General features: G+C 45.0%; 2 protein-coding genes and 1 long non-coding RNA gene across 7 annotated transcripts in view; 2 read left to right on the top strand and 1 right to left on the bottom strand.

Moving 5' to 3' along the window:
* LOC129838455 (zinc finger protein 135-like) overlaps positions 1-4,425 on the top strand; it is a 39,458-nt gene extending 35,033 nt beyond the window's left edge. For all 5 annotated transcript variants that reach the window (XM_055905406.1, XM_055905409.1, XM_055905407.1 and 2 more), the window contains 5 exons: positions 241-351; positions 682-805; positions 989-1,946; positions 2,114-2,172; positions 2,380-4,425. In XM_055905406.1, coding sequence (XP_055761381.1) covers positions 241-351; positions 682-805; positions 989-1,946; positions 2,114-2,172; positions 2,380-3,980 — 2,853 coding nt within the window. In that variant the 3' untranslated portion in view covers positions 3,981-4,425. The remainder of the gene's footprint in view (positions 1-240; positions 352-681; positions 806-988; positions 1,947-2,113; positions 2,173-2,379) is intronic.
* Positions 569-1,070, bottom strand: LOC129838459 (uncharacterized). Its single transcript, XR_008756850.1, has 2 exons — positions 978-1,070; positions 569-813 (listed from the first exon to the last, which is right to left on the bottom strand). It is a non-coding gene; the product is annotated as an uncharacterized LOC129838459 (long non-coding RNA).
* A 91-nt stretch (positions 4,426-4,516) lies between the features above and the next one.
* On the top strand, positions 4,517-20,947 carry LOC129838349 (uncharacterized). Its single transcript, XM_055905288.1, has 18 exons — positions 4,517-4,861; positions 5,269-5,471; positions 5,730-5,822; positions 5,927-6,022; positions 6,206-6,316; positions 6,487-6,604; positions 6,704-7,367; positions 7,460-7,518; positions 9,589-11,099; positions 13,709-14,129; positions 14,608-14,804; positions 15,530-15,628; positions 15,755-15,850; positions 15,980-16,090; positions 16,229-16,352; positions 16,453-17,590; positions 18,014-18,066; positions 18,233-20,947. The coding sequence occupies exons 1-18, from the start codon at positions 4,828-4,830 to the stop codon at positions 19,480-19,482; spliced, it is 6,378 nt and encodes a 2,125-aa protein (XP_055761263.1). The 5' UTR covers positions 4,517-4,827; the 3' UTR covers positions 19,483-20,947.
* The last annotated feature ends 1 nt before the right edge of the window (position 20,948 follows it).

Here is a 20,948-nt window from a genome sequence, read left to right as displayed (position 1 = left end):
ATGGTTTTGTTGGTTCAGTTTTTTAAACACCAAAGTTTGAACATTTGTATGGTCTGTCAACATTGGTATAACAAAACAGATAAAACCAGTAGTATCTAGGCTACATTGTCAATGTTTTATGTTTTTGTGATAATAAACCTATCGCTTCATATTCTTAGGCTACATTTAATCTTTGAAAGAAATGTGAAAAGTAGCCAGCCAAATAATTGATCCCCCTGTCTTTTTCATCTCTCCCATTAGGAAGTGTTTCCTGTAGACTATGGACCCAAGTATGACTCTGCCCTGCAAGGATTAATGTGGGAGTTTCTCTCCAGGCTGGAGCAGCTCCTTCCAGTACCAGACCTCAAACAGGTACTCATGCAGAACCTCGTCATTAGACCACTCCTTTGACCTCCGTTATCAAGCATGAGCTTGTGAATAAAGTTGGCTTATTTGAATGTTTGCATAAAGAATGTCTGCATCTTTCATGTCATAATGTCAACGCTGAATTAACATGCTGTCTCATGTAGCACTGCAGCACTCTTCACAAAACGTTACATTGGTTACTTTGTATATGCATTAGACATGAGACATCTTGGCGCATTTTATTTAAGATAATGGGCATTTAGAATATTTTATTGAAGAACAACTGGACCGGTTGATTGATGCATATTATATTAATGTGTGCTCCCCATCTCGTAGACAGTGTCTTGGCTCAATGCTGCACCCTCTGTCTTGGAAGAGTGTGTCAACTCTCTATCTCAACCTCTGCAGTTGAAGACTCTACTGCAACATCATAGAGAACTAGGATATTTGGACACCAATGGTAAACCACTTAAAAAAAACAAAAATCCAGAATTAGTAAAGGAGGTATGCAAATTGTTACATTTTAATGATTCAAGGAAATGCTTTTAGGATTGTAACATTCCCCCTTTATTCATATCATCCCTGCAGTTTATTAAAATAAATAACATCTCACTGTAATTGTCTCCTTTTACCTCTCAATCAGCAACTTCTTCCTCCTCTGCTGGCGACTGCATCTTCTCCTCTCTGTCTCTCACTCCGGTACTGGTGACGGCCACTAGAAAGACAGAAACAGAGATCCAATCAGAGTTGATGGATGGCTGTATGGACCCAGCCTTATATGGTGAAGAGATGGAAACAGAGTCTGTAGTAGTGACCGAGTATGCAGAAGTGGAGCTGGGGACCAGTACATACACCAGAGAGGAAAGGGAGTTTAGTATAGAGAAGACTGAGTCACAGAACCCAAGAGACAGTCAGGCTGAATTGAATGGGGAAGAGCGGGAGTTGGTAGCCATGCCAAGCGAGGAAGAACGTCAAGAGGGACAAGTGGAGGTTATTTGTGAGGAAGTGGGGCATCCTAATGGAGACGCTGAGCTTGTTTCAGAGGAAACCAGTGCCATGAACACAGAGGAAGCCATTTTCTGCGCAGAGGTGGGGGATGTGTGTGTGGATCTGGAGTCAATGAATAGAGAGGTGGAAATGATTTATGAGGAGGTGGAGCATGTTGAACATCAGGAGTTAGTTGGGCCTATATGTGCAGAGAATACAATTGACAGACCATCCACCCACAATGAGAACCCACATGACGAAAATGGGGTCACAGAGGAGGTGCGCGAGAAGGATGCGCAGGAGAGAAATGAAGCTGGTTATGTCCCCCAAACTGTCACGGATCAAGGAAGTTCCCAATGTACGCCACAAGATGTAATGAACCAGCCTGAACTGGTCACATCCTGTCTGCACCAAAAACCCACCTTAGGGTTCCAGAGACTGGATGTCAGTGTCCTGCCTCTCCAAATGTCCTCCCCCTCTCAACCATGGAGAAGAAACACAAGACTCCAGATGAAGACAGTGGGATCAAAAGGACCCAATGGAGGGCAGCTCAAGGCATTGGAGGAGGCTAATGGGACCTGGGGTGTCCCTTTATACCTGTCTCCAGACCCAAGGTAAGATTGAGGGGTGGGAGGGGACTTAAGGTTTTAAAGCAGTTTCACCATTTACTTTAAAAGGACCAAAATGTTTGTACTGTCTGTATGGCTTTGTTAAACTGTCAAATAAAATCAATCAAGTGCAGTGTCATTGGACATCAATTGTGCTTTATCGCTATCTTTAGGGAAGACTCTGAAGACCTCAGCGCCACTTCTGACAGCTACACAATGAATGGAAATAAAGGTTTGCAATGTTATATCAACACAAGGTTTCTATGGTACTATAGGTACACTTGGATATCGTTAGAATTCTCTGAATGTTTCATCATTTTAATTGAATAGATTTGGCCATGTTGAATATGGTCCAGATGCCTGGTTCAGAATAAGTTGGATTATAATTTTTGATAACTTTCTAAATTTACAGTATGCTCCTTTCTCTGTTCCCCTGCAGGTGGGACGGTGGAGGCTCCCTCTCTTGTCTTCGCCTGCTCTCAGTGCTCTTTTAACCATGCCGACGAGGTGACCCTCCGGCAACACCTTAAAGCGCTTCACCCAGAGGACTACAGAAGGATGCTTGCTGCTGGAGAAAATGAAACAGAAACCCCTCCAGGGTCTTCCAGTAGCACCCCTCTGAACCCATGTCTCTCAGACATTCCCCACACACTGGGGAAGTCTGGCAGGCATACATCACGCTCCAAAACATGCTCTGTGTGTGGAAAGACCTTCTCTCGAGCGACAGATATGAGGAGACACCAGAGATCCCACACTGGGGAGCGGCCTTACAGGTGCACCCAATGTGGGAAGACTTTCCAGTACTCCTTCGACTTGAAAAGACACCAGCGAAAGGGCCTAGGGTCAAGGCCGTTCCAGTGCTGCGCGTGTGGAGAGGGCTTCGATCGGGAGGAAGATCTAAAGACACACTGCAGTGTGGCTCATTTAGCAGAGTCGCCAGTCTCTGATGATGACGTTGGGATCAAGTTAAACCTCCCAGCAGGCCTTGAGAATGAGCAGTGTCCCAGCGAAGAGGGTCAACACAAATGTCCAGAATGTGACATGTCTTTCAGTCAGATATCCCAAATGAAGCGACACCAGCTGATTCACTCCGGTGGTGACCCGCTGCAGTGCAACCAGTGTTATAAGAAATGTCAAAACTCTGATGCCCTCACAAAACACATGCAAATGCACAACGGCGCTCGACCATTCCAGTGTTCTATGTGCAAAATTAACTTCACGCAGCTAGTTTGTCTTAGGCAACACTATTTGAATGCTCATAAGGAAGAGGGTTCATTTCTGTGTTCCCATTGTCTTAAAAGTTTCTCAAGGCTATCGAACTTGATCAAACACCAGAGAACTCATACAGGTGAGCGGCCTTACCAGTGCTCTCATTGTCCAAAGAGATTCACACAACTACAGATCTTGACTAGACATGAGAGAATTCACACAGGAGAGAGACCATTTCTTTGCCCTGACTGTGGAAAAAGCTTTCTCTCTTCTGGTGAATTGTCAAAACACCTTCAGTGTCACTCAGAGGAGAGACCCTTCCCTTGTCTCGAGTGTGGAAAGACTTTCAAGGCCAATCGGTTTTTGAAGAAACACTTACAGACTCATACAGGAGAGCGTCCTTTCCCCTGCTCCCAGTGTGGGAAGAGATTTTCCAAGTCGACTGATCTGACCAGGCATAATCGCATGCATACAGGGGAGAGGCCACATATGTGCTCTCAGTGCGGTAAAAGTTTCTTAACTTACTCCGAAGTGGTGAAACATCAGCGTTACCACACTGGAGAACGACCATTCAAATGTGAGCAGTGTGGGAAAAGTTTTACCCAGTCCTGCTATCTTACAGTACATAAGCGGATACACACAGGAGAGAAGCCCTACTCCTGCAGCGTGTGTGGAAATCGCTATAACAGCACCACTCCACTGAAGAGACACATGCTCAGCCACACGGGAGAGAAGCCATACGTGTGTACTGAATGTGGGAAGGCTTATAACAGATTGCATCTTCTGCGTACACACGAGCGAACTCATGCAGCAGTTGAGGCTGTTTGTTGAGTATATTGGTGTGTCATTGCTATTCATATGTTGTAGTGTCTTTGGTGGATCATTTGTTGTTTTTTGGAAATGTAAAGTAAGACAGGCCATTTGTATTAGAGGCCTGTAACAACAAGAGTTGAGCCTCATACTGTGAATTGTTAATTCTGTCACTGCTTGGAATTTGATTGTATTTTTGAGATGTGCATTTTTGTGACCAAGAATCATACATCAAAGGGCATATTCTTTTATTTAGATCACTCTTTTTAATGTCAAAACAAGGTGAGTAAAGTATTGCGCACCTTCCTTTGCAGAATGAAGAGGACAGTTGCTGCCGGTACACAGGCTGGTTGTTCAGAGGCGAGTGCCAGGCCTCTACTGTATGTTCAAAACTGAGGGAAAATATGTATTCTCAAATGTAGGCTCGAGTGTTGTCTTTATGGTTGATAAACATAATATTAATCAATCTGCTATCTTGGTCAATAGACGATACAGTATTTCATTTTCTAAGGCACCCATTTTGGCTCAACAGCACCCCCAGAGGCAAAACTTCTTTATCTTTAATGGAGTATTCCTTAGGTAATAAAAATAGCGTTGCTTATTTTTGTCTTGCGGTAGGCTACAATATTTTTGAAAGGAAATCAACTAAAATCTAACAGAGCCATGTTAGTGGTAATGTAAGTTGGCAGCTTGGAGGACTTATTCTATTACTTATTTTGGATAAGGTACAGGCGGAAAGAAAATTGAGTCCAGTCTTGGGTACCGGAAGTTTGGGGAAGTAGATCGATGTTACTTCGCTCGTTAGGGAGCAGTCAAATAATTTTGTTTTCAAATTATTCTGCGCTTTTACATAAGTATATTTATAGCCATGGATGCATGTGGACTATCTAAAGACATCAATGGTGTGTAAGAAAATAACGTATAGCTAACGTTACCATGCTAGCTAATATCAAAAGCCCCATGGAAAAAGTGGCATTGTTAGCTATCAGTTGAAAGCCGGTTAAAATCGGTTGTTATGACTGCATTGTTAAGCCAAGTGTGCCTGTAATCCTATCTAACTAGCTATCAATTTAAAGTAAAGACAATTTGAATAGTAAAGTTATTGCTTAATGCAAATTAATCCTGACAAAGGCTAATGTCTGACGCTACTCTTATATTCTATGGAGCCCCATCCTTTAACGACTGGATGAGAAATGCATGCCTGCCATCTTTAGCTGACAGACATAATGATATATTACTGCTGTATATATTTTGAACAGTGTTCTGACTTCTGATTAAATGTTTGTCAATTTGTACACCTACATTTTAGATCCAGTTCTCAGACTTTCTTCTCTGCACCTCCTGGTTCCACCCTTGCGGCTCCTGTCTGCTGCCATGTGGCAGGTGGCTCAGCAAAGAGATGTGAGCCACTATGAGAAGTTGGAGGAGTTTGTGACTCTGGTGACAGAGGCCATTCCAGAGCTGCTGAGCCACAGACATAGAGCTCAGCTCATTCTAGGTCTGAGAGCACGGGTGAGAGACAAGTCAAGGGGCATAGGGTTATTCAGTTGGATGGAGAGCCCTGAAAAGCGCAAATTAAATATATTGGACAGAAGAGAATTTCCTATGATGATGAGTAGAGAATTGGGTCTGTTCTATACATTATGTAACACTACAATCCTATGAATGGGTACTCCCCACCTGAGTTGATTGAGAGATGACAATGACATGGTTTCCCCAGCTACAGGTTTGTACCACAGTTAATACTTGTTTCTACTGCGTGTGATTCAGCTGGTTCTGGAGCTGTGCCGAGGCCCTGCCGACCCTCAAACCATCCAACCTTACCTGGACAGAATGCCCACTGTTACTCCAGGATGTACAGGAGTAAGTGGGCTAGTCCTTTTAGAACAGAACTTGGTTGTTTTCCAAGTGGATTTGAGTGCACACAGCCACTATGATGATGATTGTATCTGTTTACTGTCTTGCAGTACAGAGACGCAGAGGTGGAAGCATCTGAATCAAATTTTGTGGTGCTTGTCCAATCACTGCTAAAGGACCCAGTCGAGAGGGAATGCTTCTTTCAGGTAATTTTACACTCAGCGCTGTGAGCCTCTTGCAGGACCGCGCTGCTTACGCCAAGGTTTTACTGAAAACAATGGGAGTGTCACGCCCAGGAAAAGTTACTCATCCAGGCCTTCAAGAAAAAAAGTACTTGAAGTTACAATCCATCACCTTGCCTTAATTTTTAAATAATGTTCCCACAACAGGAGGTGTTCCCGGAACAATATGGCCGACATTATGACACAGCGGTGCAGACATTAACATGGGAGTTCCTCTCCAGACTGGAACAACTGTTTCCAGTACCAGACCTCAAGCAGGTATTGAGCAATATGGCATGCATAGCTTTTGGCAATTTAGCCTTTCTGATATTGGATGTAGCATAAATCTAGCACAAGTTAGGCATAGTACATTTTGGGAAGACAAACACAATTCTTTAGGCTACGTTGATTGAATATAAAATGCATTTCTAAAAGACATTCCCTTTCAGACGGCGACATGGCTCAGCTCTGCACCTTCAGTCCTGGAGGAGTGTATGCAGTCTACCCCAGAGAATCTGAACCTCATTCTCCAGCACCATAAGAGTTTTGGACATTTAAAAGAACCTTGTAAGTCTCCTGTAATGATTACCAAATCATGATGCAACGTCTTGTAGTTTAAAACTCGCAGGTCTTTTTATGACACAGTTCTTGTTTTCTCTCGTTCAGCTGCTCTCTCCTCCTCCATGGGCGACAACATCCTTTCCTCTCTGTCCACCCCTAAAATGGTGGTCACCACTGAGCCGACCACTTTTGTAATCCGGTCAGAGTCGTCACATAACTCGGCGGACGCGCTGGGCCCCATGTCTTTAGAGGACACTGATGCGGTAGTGGTAACAGTTTACACTGAAGTGGAGGTTGGAACAGAGGTGGAAGAAGAGATTGTAGAGACGATGAACGAGGAATACGTACCGTCAAACGCCTCTCCACTGCGGGAGGAGGTGGTTGAACTTAAAGCTGAGGATATGAATCTGGAGATGACAGTCGTTGAAGAATATGGCTACGTGGGGGAGGAGATGAGTGCAGCCGAGGAAGAGATGGACACAGTGAGTGTTCCAGTGGAGCAAGCCGATGAAGCCGTTAATATCAGTGAAGACATTGGAACTGGGACAGAGACTGTAGCAGTCAAAACATATGTCCAAGATGAGGTGGTGGCAGATCAGGATGGCCAATCAGAGACTGTGAATGTATGTGTGAACCAGGAAGGGAAGGACACGTCCCATGTAGTCAACTTTCAAACCCAACAACCTGCGACGTCAAATGTGAGGCGGTCTACACGGCTGCAGTCGAAGACACCAAGAACTTGGAGGAGGAAAAATAACACTGAGAACAAGTATGAGTGATTATAGAATAGGAGTACTGTCATTTAAAAAGGAATCTGCCATTTTGTCATCAAATTAGTGATGTTTTTGTTTTTAATCACAGGAAAAACGGTGAGGCCTCAAGCGTGGTTTATGTCATCTCACCCAGGGGAAGAGAAGCCGGTAATAATGATCTCTCCAACTATTCTGACAGTGACTATTCTGACAGTCATCAGGGAAATGGTTATATACAGTAAAGTTGGAAGTTTACACACACTTAGGTTGGAGTCATTAAAACTGATTTTTCAACCACCACCACAAATTTCCTGTTAGCAAACTATAGTTTTGGCAAGCCAGTTAGGACATCTACTTTGTGCATGACACAAGTCATTTTGCCAACAATTGTTTACAGAAAGATTATTTCACTTATAATTCACTGTATCACAATTCCAGTGGGTCAAAAGTTTACATACACTAAGTTGACTGTGCCTTTAAACAGCTTGGAAAATTCCAGAAAATGATATCAAGGCTTTAGAAGCTTCTGATAGGCTAATTGACATCATTTGAGTTAATTGAAGGTGTACCTGTGGATGTATTTCAAGGCCTACCTTCAAACTCAGTGCCTCTTTGCTTGACATCATGGGAAAATCTAAATAAATCAGCCAAGACCTCAGAAATAATTGTAGACCTCCACAAGTCTGGTTCATCCATGGCAGCAATTTCCAAATGCCTGAAGGTACCACGTTCATCTGTACAAACAATAGTACGCAAGTATATACACCATGGGACGACGCAGCCATCATACCGCTCAGGAAGGAGAAACATTCTGTCTCCTAGAGATGAATGTACTTTGGTGTGAAAAGTGCAAATCAATCCCAGAACAACAGCAAAGGACCTTGTGAAGATGGTGGAGGAAACGGGTACAAAAGTATCTATATCCACAGTCAAACGAGTCCTATAACGACATAACGGCAGGGTAGCCTAGTGGTTAGAGCGTTGGACTAGTAACCGAAAGGTTGCAAGTTCAAATCCCCGAGCTGACAAGGTACAAATCTGTCGTTCTGCCCCTGAACAGGCAGTTAACCCACTGTTCCTAGGCCGTCATTGAAAATAAGAATTTGTTCTTAACTGACTTGCCTAGTTAAAGGTAAAATAAAAAAATAAAATAAATAAATAACCTGAAAGGCCGCTCAGCAAGGCAGAAGCCACTGCTCCAAAACCGCCATAAAAAGCCAGACTACGGTTTGAAACTGCACATGGGGACAAAGATCGTACTTTTTGGAGAAATGTCCTCTGATCTGATGACCACAAAAATAGAACTGTTTGGCCATAATGACCATCGTTATGTTTAGAGGAAAAAGGGAGAGGCTGCAAGCTGAAGAAACCCATCCCAACCGTGAAACACGGGGGTGGCAGCATCATGTTGTGGGTGTGCTTTGCTGCAGGAGGAACTGGTGCACTTCACAAAATAGATGGCATCATGAGGGAGGAAAATTATGTGGTTATAATGAAGCAACATCTCAAGACATCAGTCAGGAAGTTAAAGCTTGGTCGCAAATGGGTCTTCCAAATGGACAATGACCCCAAGCATACTTCCAAAGTTGTGGCAAAATGGCTTAAGAACAACAAAGTCAAGGTGTCGGACTGGCCATCACAAAGCCCTGACCTCAATCCTATAGGAAATCTTTGGGCAGAACTGAAAAAGCGTGTGCGAGCAAGGAGGCCTACAAACCTGACTCGGTTACACCAGCTCTGTCAGGAGGAATGGTCCAAAATTCACCCAACTTATTGTGGGAAGCTTGTGGAAGGCTACCCAAAATGTTTGATCCAACTTAAACAATTTAAAGGCAATGCTACCAAATACTAATTGAGTGAATGATAACTTCTGACCAACAGGGAATGTCATTCTCTACTATTATTCTAACATTTCGCATTCTTAAAATGAAGTGGTGATCCTAACTGACCTAAGACAGAGAATTGTTACTAGGATTAAATGTCAGGAATTGTGAAAACCAGAGTTTAAATGTATTTGGCTAAGGTGTATGTAAACTTCCGACTTCAACTGTACATATTTACAGTAACAAGAACTGAGGGACCAAAATTTGGAGAAAATATGAATGTTTGGAAGATGTATTGTATATTTACATGTCTTTTTCATTGTGTGGTCTCAAGATATTTTTCAATTAGCATGCCCTTTATTTCTTTCCCAAGCCATGCAAATAAAACATGCCTTGTCTGACTTCTGTCTCCCAGGTGGATCTGACAAGGTGACCCCCTTTACCTGCCCTAAGTGTGCCTACCACAGTCTGGAGGAAAAGAGCCTTCACCTCCACATGCAAAGCATTCACACAGAGGAGTACAACAAGCCCAATGTGTCTGGGAAAAACAGAGCAGAAGTTTCACCATGTCCCGACAACACTCGCCAGATATTCACATCAATCAAACCTCTCCTTTCTTCAAAAACTTTAACAACTGAAAACTCTGAGAATCAAACCGGTAATGCTGGGACTCCCACCAAAGCAAAAGGCTACCATAAGGCCCACACATGCGCCACGTGCGGTAGGATCTTCACTCGCTCCTCAGATGTGAGGAGACACCAGCTCACCCACACGGGTGAGAGACCTTTCCACTGCTCTCAATGCGACAGGACCTTCCAGCATTCGTGGGACCTGACCAAGCATGAGAAGAAACATGGTGGGACATCTATCTCTTTCCCCTGCCAGAAGTGCGGGAGCTCCTTTGCCAACCTCCGCTCTCTGACAGCCCACCACAGAAGTTCCCACCTGGGCGAGAGCGACCTGCCCCACCTCTGCTCCATCTGTGGCAAGAGCTTCCCCTCCTCCTCTGAGTTGCTGGAGCACAGGAAGAGCCACGGGACCAGCCTCCAGTACATCTGCCAGCAGTGTGGCGAAAGCTTCCACTCCCTGCTGGCTCGCTCCCAACACCGGCAGACCCACCTGGTAAAGCGGCAGTTCAAGTGCCCGCACTGCGACAAGAGCTATACGCGCAAAGCTGATGTGAAGAGGCACATGTTCTCCCACAGCGGCGAGCGACCGCACCAGTGCAACCAGTGTGGGAGATGCTTTTCCTTCCTCTTCCTGCTCAAGAAACACCAAATAGTTCACACGGGCGAGAGGCCTTTCCAGTGCTCCTACTGTCCCAAGAGGTTCACATTGATATCCATCCTGAGCAGACATGAGAGAATGCACACCGGGGAGAGACCCTTCCTCTGCTCTCAGTGTGGGAAGAGCTTTCTGTCCCAGGGGGAGCTGTCCAAGCACCACCGCTCCCACACTGATGAGAGACCGTACGCTTGCAATCAGTGTGACAAGAGGTTTAAGAGCAAAAAATCCCAACAAGAACATATCATCTCCCACACCGGCGTGCGCCCTTACCCTTGCTCTTATTGTGGGAAAGGGTTCACCAAACCATACGCTCTGACCAGGCACCATCTCATACACACAGGGGAAAGACCATTCCCCTGCGTCCACTGTGGGAAGACATTTCTCACCCCCGCAGAGGTACAACTACACATCCGCATTCACACAGGGGAACGCCCTTACCCCTGCCCTGATTGTCAGCTGAAGTTTAGGAGTTCGTCAGACTTGGCACGACACAAACGCTTTCATACAGGGGTGCAGACATTTGTCTGTAACCAGTGTATGAAAAACTTTCCCACCTCGTCCAAACTGAAGAAACACATGGAGAACCACTCAGAGACAGAGGCAGTCCAGAGCTCAGACTTTGGAGAAAATTCAAACCAAGTGTGAAGTAAGGGCAGCAGCACAATTGGCAAAAATGGCAGACAATTCATTAAAGTAAATTTACCTTCACAGCTATTATATTCTACAATGTCTCTGTCAAGGAAGATCTTTCAACACCATTAGATCTCTAAAATAAGATATCTTGTCAATCTGGCTCATTGGCTCATTGCAATATAGCTATCAATTATTATTTTGTGTCTGATCAAAGGGAGTTGCAACTCAATCATGTCCTTGACTTGTTTTATTGTAAAACTGTATATGCTCAGCATCTTAAATGCAACGGTTTTAAACTGTAAAATCAGTGCTATGATCATCCAATTAGTAGTCAATCAGTAGCTGGTCTATTGGAAGCACTGGTAAATTAAAATGTTTGTCAACTTTTGAAGAATGTCAAAGATTAGTAAAATGTTCTGTGATGGTAATGGACCAGCCTTAGGTGGATGCCAACTTGTCTCCTCGTCTTTACAGTTCCCAGCACAATACATGTATTTTGTTCTACTTTGTAGCGCTCTGTTTTTCTGACACACATACCAGTAATTAAAATGAAATCAGTTGGGCGGGGGGAACAGGTTAGGCCCATGTAGTGAAAACAATAGGCTTTGAGTAGCTTTGTGCAGAAGATCTGTTGGATGCCAGTTGAATCATTCCTAGGTGAACTATCTGATGACAGGACCCTTTGTGACGCGTAGCAATTCCAGGATCACTTCCGGATTGCTTTTCGTTCGTGGCTACAAGCATGTTATTAACTGGTTTACAATTAAATTAGTAAAACATTCGTAGACAAAGCAAACGTAGTGTACACAACATTATTTGCTACAATCTGTAGCGTTCAGGAAGGAACCGATGCATTAAATCCCGTCGTCTAACGGGATCCTCCATCTAACTTTTGTAACAACAGTCAGCATTTGGCCCACGCGACAAAATGGACTCGGAATTTTCGGCAACGGACAATGCAGGTATGCAGGCTGTATCTAATAAATGACCATGCAAATATGCCAGCCGCTGCATATACTATTTGCTACTTGAGTTATTTTGGGGTATGTTCAGCAAGACACCATGTTCACAGCTTGTTTCCAGTCAAAAATTAAGTCCACAGGACACAAGCAGTACTCGTATATTTCTACAACAATTATGAACATTTGCTCCACTGAATATGCCCCAGTACCCATAATTAAGATGCATAAGCTACATTCAATTACACAAGACTGTTGCGAAACGTTATTTAACAATTTCAGAGAATGCACTAGTAGCTATGTTGCAGATTGATTTCAAAATTGTTTACAATGTTCTTTTGAAATACTCTCCAAGCCAATGAAGATACAACACATAAAGTTTGTGGACACCTGCTCCTCGAACATCTAATTGAAAAGTCATGGGCATTAATATGGGGCTGGTCCCCCCTTTGCTGCTATAACAGCCTCCACTAGACATCCTGTGAAGGCTTTCCACTAGATGTTGGAAAATTGCTGCGGGGCTTGGTTTCTATTCGGCCACAAGAGCATTAGTGAGGTCGGGCACTGATGTTGGGCGATTAGGCCTGGCTCACAGTCGGCGTTCCAATTCATCCCAGAGGTGTTCGTTGAGGTCAGGGCTCAGTGCAGGCTAGTCAAGTTCTTACAGACCGATCTCGACAAACCATTTCTCTATGGATCTCGCTTTGTGCACGGGGGCATTGTCATGCTGAAACAGTAAAGGTCCTTCCCCAAACTTTTGCCACAAAGTTGAAAGGACAGAATCGTCTAGAATGTCATTGTATGCTGTAGTGTTAAGATGTCCCTTCACCTGAACCATGAAAAACAACCCCAGACCATTATTCCTCCTCCACCAAACTTTATAGTTGGCACTATGCATTAGGGCAGGTAGCGTTCTCCTGGACTCCGCCAAACCCAGATTCGTCGTTGGACTACCAGATGGTGAAGCGTGATTCACCATTCCAGAGAACGCTCCAGAGTCCAATGGCGGCAAGCTTTACACCACTCCAGCTGACGCTTGGCATTGCGCATGATGACCTTAGGCTTGTGTGCGGCTGCTCAGCCAGGGAAACCCATTTCACGAAGCTCCCGACAAACAGTTATTGTGCTGACATTGCTTCCAGAGGCAGTTTGGAACTCTATAGTGAGTGTTGCAACCAGGGACCGACAAATTGTTCGAGCTATGCTCTTCAGCACTCGGCGGTCTCGTTCTGTGAGCTTGTGTGGCCTACCACTTTGCGGCTGAGTTGTTGTTGCTCCTAGAGTTTCCACTTCACAATAACAACACTTACAGTTGACTGGGGCAGCTCTAGCAGGGCAGAAATTTGATGAACTGACCTATTGGAATGTTGCCATTCTTTGACGGTGCCACTGTAACCGATGTGAAATGGCTAGCTAGTTAGCGGTGGTGCACGCTAATAGCGTTTCAATCGCTCTGAGACCTGAAGTAGTTGTTCCCCTTGCTCTGCAAGGGCCGTGGCTTTTGTGGCGCGATGGGTAACGATGCTTCGTGGGTGACTGTTGTTGATGTGTGCAGAGGGTCCCTGGTTCGAGCCCAGGTAGGGTTGAGGAGAGGGACGGAAGCTATACTGTTACATTGATGCTGTTGACCCGGATCACTGGTTGCTGGCGAATAAGGGTGAACGTGGAAAGAGGAAGCTGGCAGATCGTTGGGAGAACAACCTCTATATTGTTACGGAGAAGAATATTGACATCCACATCTTCAAGATACAGAACATGTCGACTGGCCAGGAGAAAACGGTCCACCGTAATCTGATAATGCCTGTAAACTTTTTGCCTCTCCCTGACACTGCCTTGGAGACACCGAATACGGGAGACCGTGAGGATCCGAATGAGGAGATGGAGGACTCATCCAGGAACGATATACAAGAAATGGACATTGGTGAGAGGACTAGTGCGGGGGTATCAGAACAGACCTCGGGGAAGAACAGCCGGAGCACGCTGAAAAAGAAACCCCAGATGTGCTGGAAGATGGGCCACTGGCGAGGGACCCTCAGAACTCACCACATTCTGAGGGTGCCACTGGTGGCACAAGCATGTCAGAGCTAACCTTTGGAGAAGAAATGTCCGAACCCTTTGAAGAAGAAAGGCATTCTGAAGATGCCGCTGGTAGCACAAGCTCCAGCAACAGTCACCCACGAAGCATCGTTACCGATCGCGCCACAAAAGCCTTGCAGAGCAAGGGGAACAACTACTTCAGGTCTCAGAGCGAGTGACGTCACCCGATTGAACCGCTAATAGCACGCAACACCGCTAACAAGCCAGCCATTTCACATCGGTTACACCACGTTGGAAGTCACTGAGCTCTTCAGTAAGGCTATTCTACTGAAAATGTTTGTCTATGAAGATTGCATGGCTGTGTGCTAGATTGTATACATCTGTCAGCAACTGGTGTAGCTGAAATAGCCAAATCCACTCATTTGAAGGGGTGTCCACATACTTTTGTATATACAGTGTATGCATTTGACGTTCTGTCTGATTGCACCCTTATTATTCATTTTTCCATGCTGTTTTAGGTCTCCCTCTCCTCTCCCTCTGCCTCTTGGTTCCACCCATTCAGCTTATGTCAGCGTCCATATGGCAGGTGGTGCAACAGCGAGATGCCATGAATTATGCAATGCTGGCGGAGTTTGTCTCCCTGGTGACAGAGATGGTCCCGGAGTTGCTGATCTATAGGCACAGGGCCCAACTTATTTTGGGATTGCGAGCAAGGGTGAGTGTTGCAACCCTAATGAGTGAGTGTAGAGGCATAGATAGAGCCCTGATGTATTCGGATCCCTTTTGGAATCCAAGAGTGGAAGATTTAGTCTCGTGTAGGCACACTAATTTCAAAACAGTCCCTTTACAAGTCAGAATGTTGAATAAACTTAATTTGGACAAACTTTACCTGTTGTCTGCTGATTTGTATCCTTATGTCGAAGGTAATCGGTGACAAAATATCCACAGTGAAGTGTTATTAGCCCGTCTTTCAGTACGCTGGTCTGTATATGTTTTCAATACTGATGCATGGGACGTAAACACCTGCACAATATCTTAACAAGGACCAAGCGTGACCAAACGTTGACAACTTTTCATTTGTAGTATATCGCATGCGGTTCCAGCTGATTGCGAAGGGGACATGCTTCGGTCGACAACGTTTGGTTACGTTCGGCTATTGTTTGCATATTGTGCATCATGTGCAATGCGTCAGGAGATAGAAAATACAAACCGTGGAAATGTTATCTTTATTTCCTACTGCCAAAAGGACAACAGCACGGGCAACGGGTGAATTGAGTGTAAATATCATTTTATTCAACATTCTGGCTTGTAGAGACTACAGCATATTTTTTTGTGCGACTTTTTCAGATTGAAAAGCCATGGGGTGACCATGGTAACAGTCTGATGTACTATAACTATATAACTAATGAATAACGGTGCATGGGGTATGTGTTATTGCAGCACATTCTGGAGTTGTGTCGCAGTGAGCATCCTGTAGAACCTCAGGTCATCTTAACCCAGCTGTACATGATTCAACCACTTTCCCACTTCAGTAATGATGTAAGTTGATCTTCAATGAATACCTTCTTCCTGGAGGAGTGGACTGGAATAACTGTGGAGTGAAATGCACTACTATAGATAAACTGTATGTTGGACAAATGCGTCCTTATTTGATGTATCCTACAGGTAAGTGACACAGAGGTGGAGTCGTCAGAGACTAATTTTCTGGAGCTGGTCCAGACCCTGCTTAAAGACCCTGATGAGAGAGAGCATTTTTTCACAGTGAGACTTCATAGAACACATGTCCTCTTGCATTGTATTTACAGGTCAATGAAGTAAAGTGTTTTGCATTGCATTTACCTGTATATTAAATAATGTGGATGGGTTTTCTTCCTCATCTGTGTCCCTCAGGAGATATTCCCAGTGGAGTATGGACCACAATATGACATCGAGCTGCAGACTCTACTGTGGGAGTTCCTGTCCAGATTGGTTCAACTGTTACCGACCCCTGACCTCGCACAGGTGAGGGAAAGAATACCTTCCATTCACATCTACTGTTTAATAATCATTGTGCAGTACCAGATTAATTCAACTGTGCAAGGAACCATGTGAAGTGGAATATTCAGTAGATACATATCTATTATTTTATCTATCCCTCAGACAATGGCATGGCTCGGTACTGCCCCCTCAGTCTTGGATGATTGTGCCCATGTTATATCTCATCCAGCAGATCTGAAGAGTCTGCTCCAGCACCATAAACGTCTTGGACATTTGGAGCAACATGGTGGGTGACACGTAGCAAATGAATGCATCCTATTTTAAAACTGCACATGGCATTCATCCAAATGGATTGACTTTAATTGTAGCATCTTCTCTTTGAACAGTACCCCCCTGCGCCATGGGAGACTGCATCTTGTCCTCTCTCTCCATCCCGCCACACAGTAGAACGGTGATCAGCACTGAGCAGACCACCTGTGACAACCAGTCAGAACCCTCGCAGGAGTTTGTGGATGACTTCGAGGTGGAAATTGTAACTCTGACAGATTATGAAGAGGTTGAATTAGGTTTGAGTCAGGAGGAGGTGGAGGATGGGAACAATGACGAAGGACAGACCATGGAGGACAAGGAAGAAGAGCCTAAAGAAATGCCCGTTGAAGAAGTGGAGGAAGAGGAGAAAGTGATGGAGGACCATGAAGAGAGGGGCTTGGAGAACAACTCGCATCTAGAAGAAGCCGAGGATGACCCAGCATCCTCCCATAACCAAACATCCTCTGGGCCACACATCTGCTCAGTCTGTGAGAAGAGCTTCAAGTTTGCCTCTGCACTAATAGCCCACCAGGTCATCCATACAGGAGAGCGCCCGTATGTGTGCCATCTGTGCGGCCGGTGTTTCTCCTTCAGGCAGTCTCTGGACAGGCACAAACAAACACATAAGGATGGGCGCGTTTACGACTGCTTGATCTGTGGAGAGACCTTTCAGTCCTTGTCAGCCCGCACAGAGCACAAGAAGAGCCATATGGAGCAAGGCGCTTACCAGTGCTCACAGTGCGACAGGAAGTTCAACTGGGCGTCGGCTATGGTGAGACACCTGAAGGCTCACACAGAGGGCACTGAGGTCAAAACGCAGGAACTTACAAAAAGCCTGAAGTCTGAGGAAGAGGATATAGGGACTAAAGAGATTGTAGGAGAGGTGGCTATTGAACCCCCTGAAACAGACCCGGTGTTGGAGGATGGAGGGAAATCCTGTCACAATCCACAGGAAGGAGCGGGTCTCAAACAACAGGAAGGAGATGGTCAGTCTGGTCAGTCCACTTTGTCTGAGCCTACAGTGTTGGTGCCTGGACTTCTGGACAAGGTCGTAACACTTGTCAAGGTCCGTACCAGTGGTAGGAAAACGAAACCGACCTTGAAGGTGCAGATGGTGAACCTGCAGAAGCTCAAGGGAAAGGTTGCCACCCCAAAGAGGAGGACGGGTGGAAGCTTGATGAACCCCCAGGGTTTCACACCATTGCATTTTAAGAGGTAAAGTAGATGGATGCAGACAGTTTAAGGTTAAATAACAAGTTTGTTATTTTAAGTGAGAAATAAAATGTTACTCAAATGTCATCTCATGGCATTAATGCTTTAGGCGGGCAATTCCACAGTAACAGAGTGACACTGAGACTCTGATTTTTTACTTTAAAATGTATGTCAAAAAAAATATAAGTTTGGTAACAGACAGCACAAACTGTCATTCTGTTACCAAACTACTGTTTATCAAGTAAATGTATCCTTGAAAAATTCTGTAGAAATTGTTCAACGTAGTCCTTGTGCATAGTTGTATGGTTTGTTTAACTTTGCAACTTTGGTTTTTGTTTGACATACATTTTAATGTGAAAAATCTGAGTCTCTGTGTCACTTTTTTACCTTGGAATTGCCCTCTACCTACTTGTTTATCTTCAACAGTGAGGAACACTCCTATGGCTCACCAGTGGTCTCAACAAAGGAAGGAGATACAGGTACAGATGTATTACCTTATTAGTTTTGCATAAGTGTGTAATTGTTTGGTCTGTTGAGTGGTTACCTACATGTATTATTTTGTTACATACATTGCTTAAATAATTGTTTGTATCCTGCCCTTATTGAATCCATCAGGTTTTCACTTTTACTTTGTTGGTCCTTCAGGGTGGTGTCCATTCTCCTGTCCCGAGTGCTCATTCGTCAACTCAGACGAGGCGTCCGTCCAGCAGCATATTGAGACGAACCACTCGGGGGAAGTACAGGAAGACGCTCCGTCCGCTCCGCACCAAACAGGCCAAGCTGGACACTATGATTGCCCAGACTGTAACAGCAGCTACAAGTTTCAGTCCTTACTGAAATACCATCGGCGCGTACACACCGGCGAGCGCCCATACGTGTGCCCTCAGTGCGGACGCCGCTTCTCCTTCAAGCAGTCACTAGAGAGGCACAAACAGACACACAAGGATGGGCGCAAGCATGACTGTCTGATCTGTGGGCAGAACTTCAAGTCCTTGTCAGCGTACACAGAGCACAAGAAGAACCACATGGAGAACGGTGTGTATCGGTGTTCGGAATGCGACCGGCGGTTCTCCTGGAAGTCTGCGCTGGTAAGACACCTCCGGACTCACACAGAGAACGCCACCGAGGCTGAGCTCTCTTACAAATGCCCAAGGTGTGACTTGGGATTCAGCAGTAGTACGTACCTTAACAGGCACCTGCTCACACACCAAGAGGAGAGGTTGCATGTCTGCAGCTGTGGCAAGAACTTTGCCTACAAGGCTGCTCTGACCGCACACCAGCGCACCCACCTGAAAGAGAGGCCACACCAGTGCAAGCAGTGTGGAAAGGGTTTCCTCTACAAGGGAGGGCTGGTAAGTCACATGAAGATCCACTCTGAAGAAATGCCTTTCATGTGCTCATTCTGTGGGAAGAGCTTCAAGAGGGAGAGGAACATGAAGAAACACGAACGCTGCCACACCAGAGAGAACGTGTTCAGCTGCTCGCAGTGCGACAAGACCTTTGTGTACAAGGCCACACTGACCAGGCACGAGCTAACCCACTCGGGGGAGAGACCGTTCCTGTGCTCCGATTGTGGCAAAGGGTTTTTCTCCCATGCGGAGCTTCTAAAGCATGAGCGCTTCCACACGGGCCACAAGCCGTTCCAGTGCTCCCACTGTGGGAAGCAGTTCACCCAGTCCTGCTACCTGACCATTCACCTGCGCTACCACACAGGGGTACGGCCTTACTCCTGCACCCATTGTGACAAGAGCTTTCTCAGCGCCAACCGTCTAAAGAGACACCTAAGAACCCACACAGGAGAGAAACCCTACCTGTGTTCAGAGTGTGGCAAAGGGTTCAAACAGTCATATCACCTCAAGATGCACCAGCAGACTCATGCCACTAAGATTTACTGAGGCATGATTGTGTCTCTGTCAAGACTTCAGTCAAATGATTTGGTAGAATGTAATGGTGAGTTAGCTGTCGACTGTGTAGACAACCAGGAGTGTTAAAATATAAATACTGAATAAAAATATAAATTCAATATGCAACATATTCAAAGATTTTAGTGAGTTACAGTTCATATAAGGAAATCATTCAATTGAAATAAATTCATTAGGCCATAATCTATGGATTTCACATGAATGGGCAGGGGTGCAGCCAGGGGTGGGCCTGGGAGGGCTTAGGACCACCCACTGGGGAGCCAGACCCAGCCAGTCAGAATGAGTTTTTCCTCTCAAAAGGGCTTTATTACAGACAGAAATACTCCTCCATTTCATCAGCTGTCTGGGTGGCTGGTCTCAGATGATCCCGCAGGTGAAGAAGCCAGATGTGGAGGTCCTGGGCTGGCGTGGTTTGCGGTTGTGAGACTGCCAACAGCTCTGGTGGACATTGCTGCAGTCAGCATAACAATTGCACGTTCCCTCAAAACTTGACGCCTCATCTGTGGCATTGTGTTGTGACACAACTGCAAATGTTAAAGTGGCCTTTTATGGTCCCCCGCAGAAGGTGCACCTGTGAGCTCCCATCAGATCCTTGGGCTACCGAGTGGCACAGCGGTCTAAGGCACTGCATCTCAGTGCTAGAGACGTCACTACAGACCCTGGTTCAATCCCGGGCTGTATCACAACCGGCCGTGATCGGGAGTCCCATAGGGCGGCGGACAATTGGCCCAGCGTCTTCTGGGTTAGGGGAGAGTTTAGCTATCATTGTAAAATAAGAATTTGGTCTTAACTGACTTGCCTAGTTAAATAATGATAATGCTGTTTAATCAGCTTCTTGATATGTCACACCTGTCAGGTGGATGCATTATTTTGGCACGGTAGAAATGCTCCCTAACATGGACGTAAACAATTTTGTGCATGAAAATTGAGAGAAATAAGTTTTTTGTGAGTATGAAACATACCTGGGATTTTTAATTTCAGCACATGAAACATGATTACACGTTTATATTTTTGTTCAGTATATTAGTGATAATTCCTAATCTAAGGATTCATGAAATGCATTTGAATTCTTTCCGGCTTTCCTCAGCTGAAATAATGATAGAAATACTGTGTCGTTACTCATCAAGGCACATACAGCTCTTCTGTGAGCTGAATCACTCATGTGACACAACTTTGGCCTGGATTTAATCTGTAGAGCCCTGGCTGCAATTAATCCCGGACAAAATTTTGTTTTTGGTTGATTATAACAATGTAGAAGTACTAAAAGAATTGTGCCTCGTATCCTTCTGCTAAAATGCATTTCATATGTATAGTACATTGTATTTTCAGAGTTGTAGCTCAAATGAGTTTAATGAAGAGACTTCAATGAACAATACAAATTGTTACTGTCTTTTAATGAAAACCTCAACTTAAAACCTAATAAAAAAAGTAAACTCAAG

This window comes from Salvelinus fontinalis, chromosome 39 (assembly GCF_029448725.1).
Source record: "Salvelinus fontinalis isolate EN_2023a chromosome 39, ASM2944872v1, whole genome shotgun sequence".
NCBI lineage: Eukaryota > Metazoa > Chordata > Actinopteri > Salmoniformes > Salmonidae > Salvelinus > Salvelinus fontinalis.
This window is presented reverse-complemented; position numbering and strand designations above follow the sequence as displayed.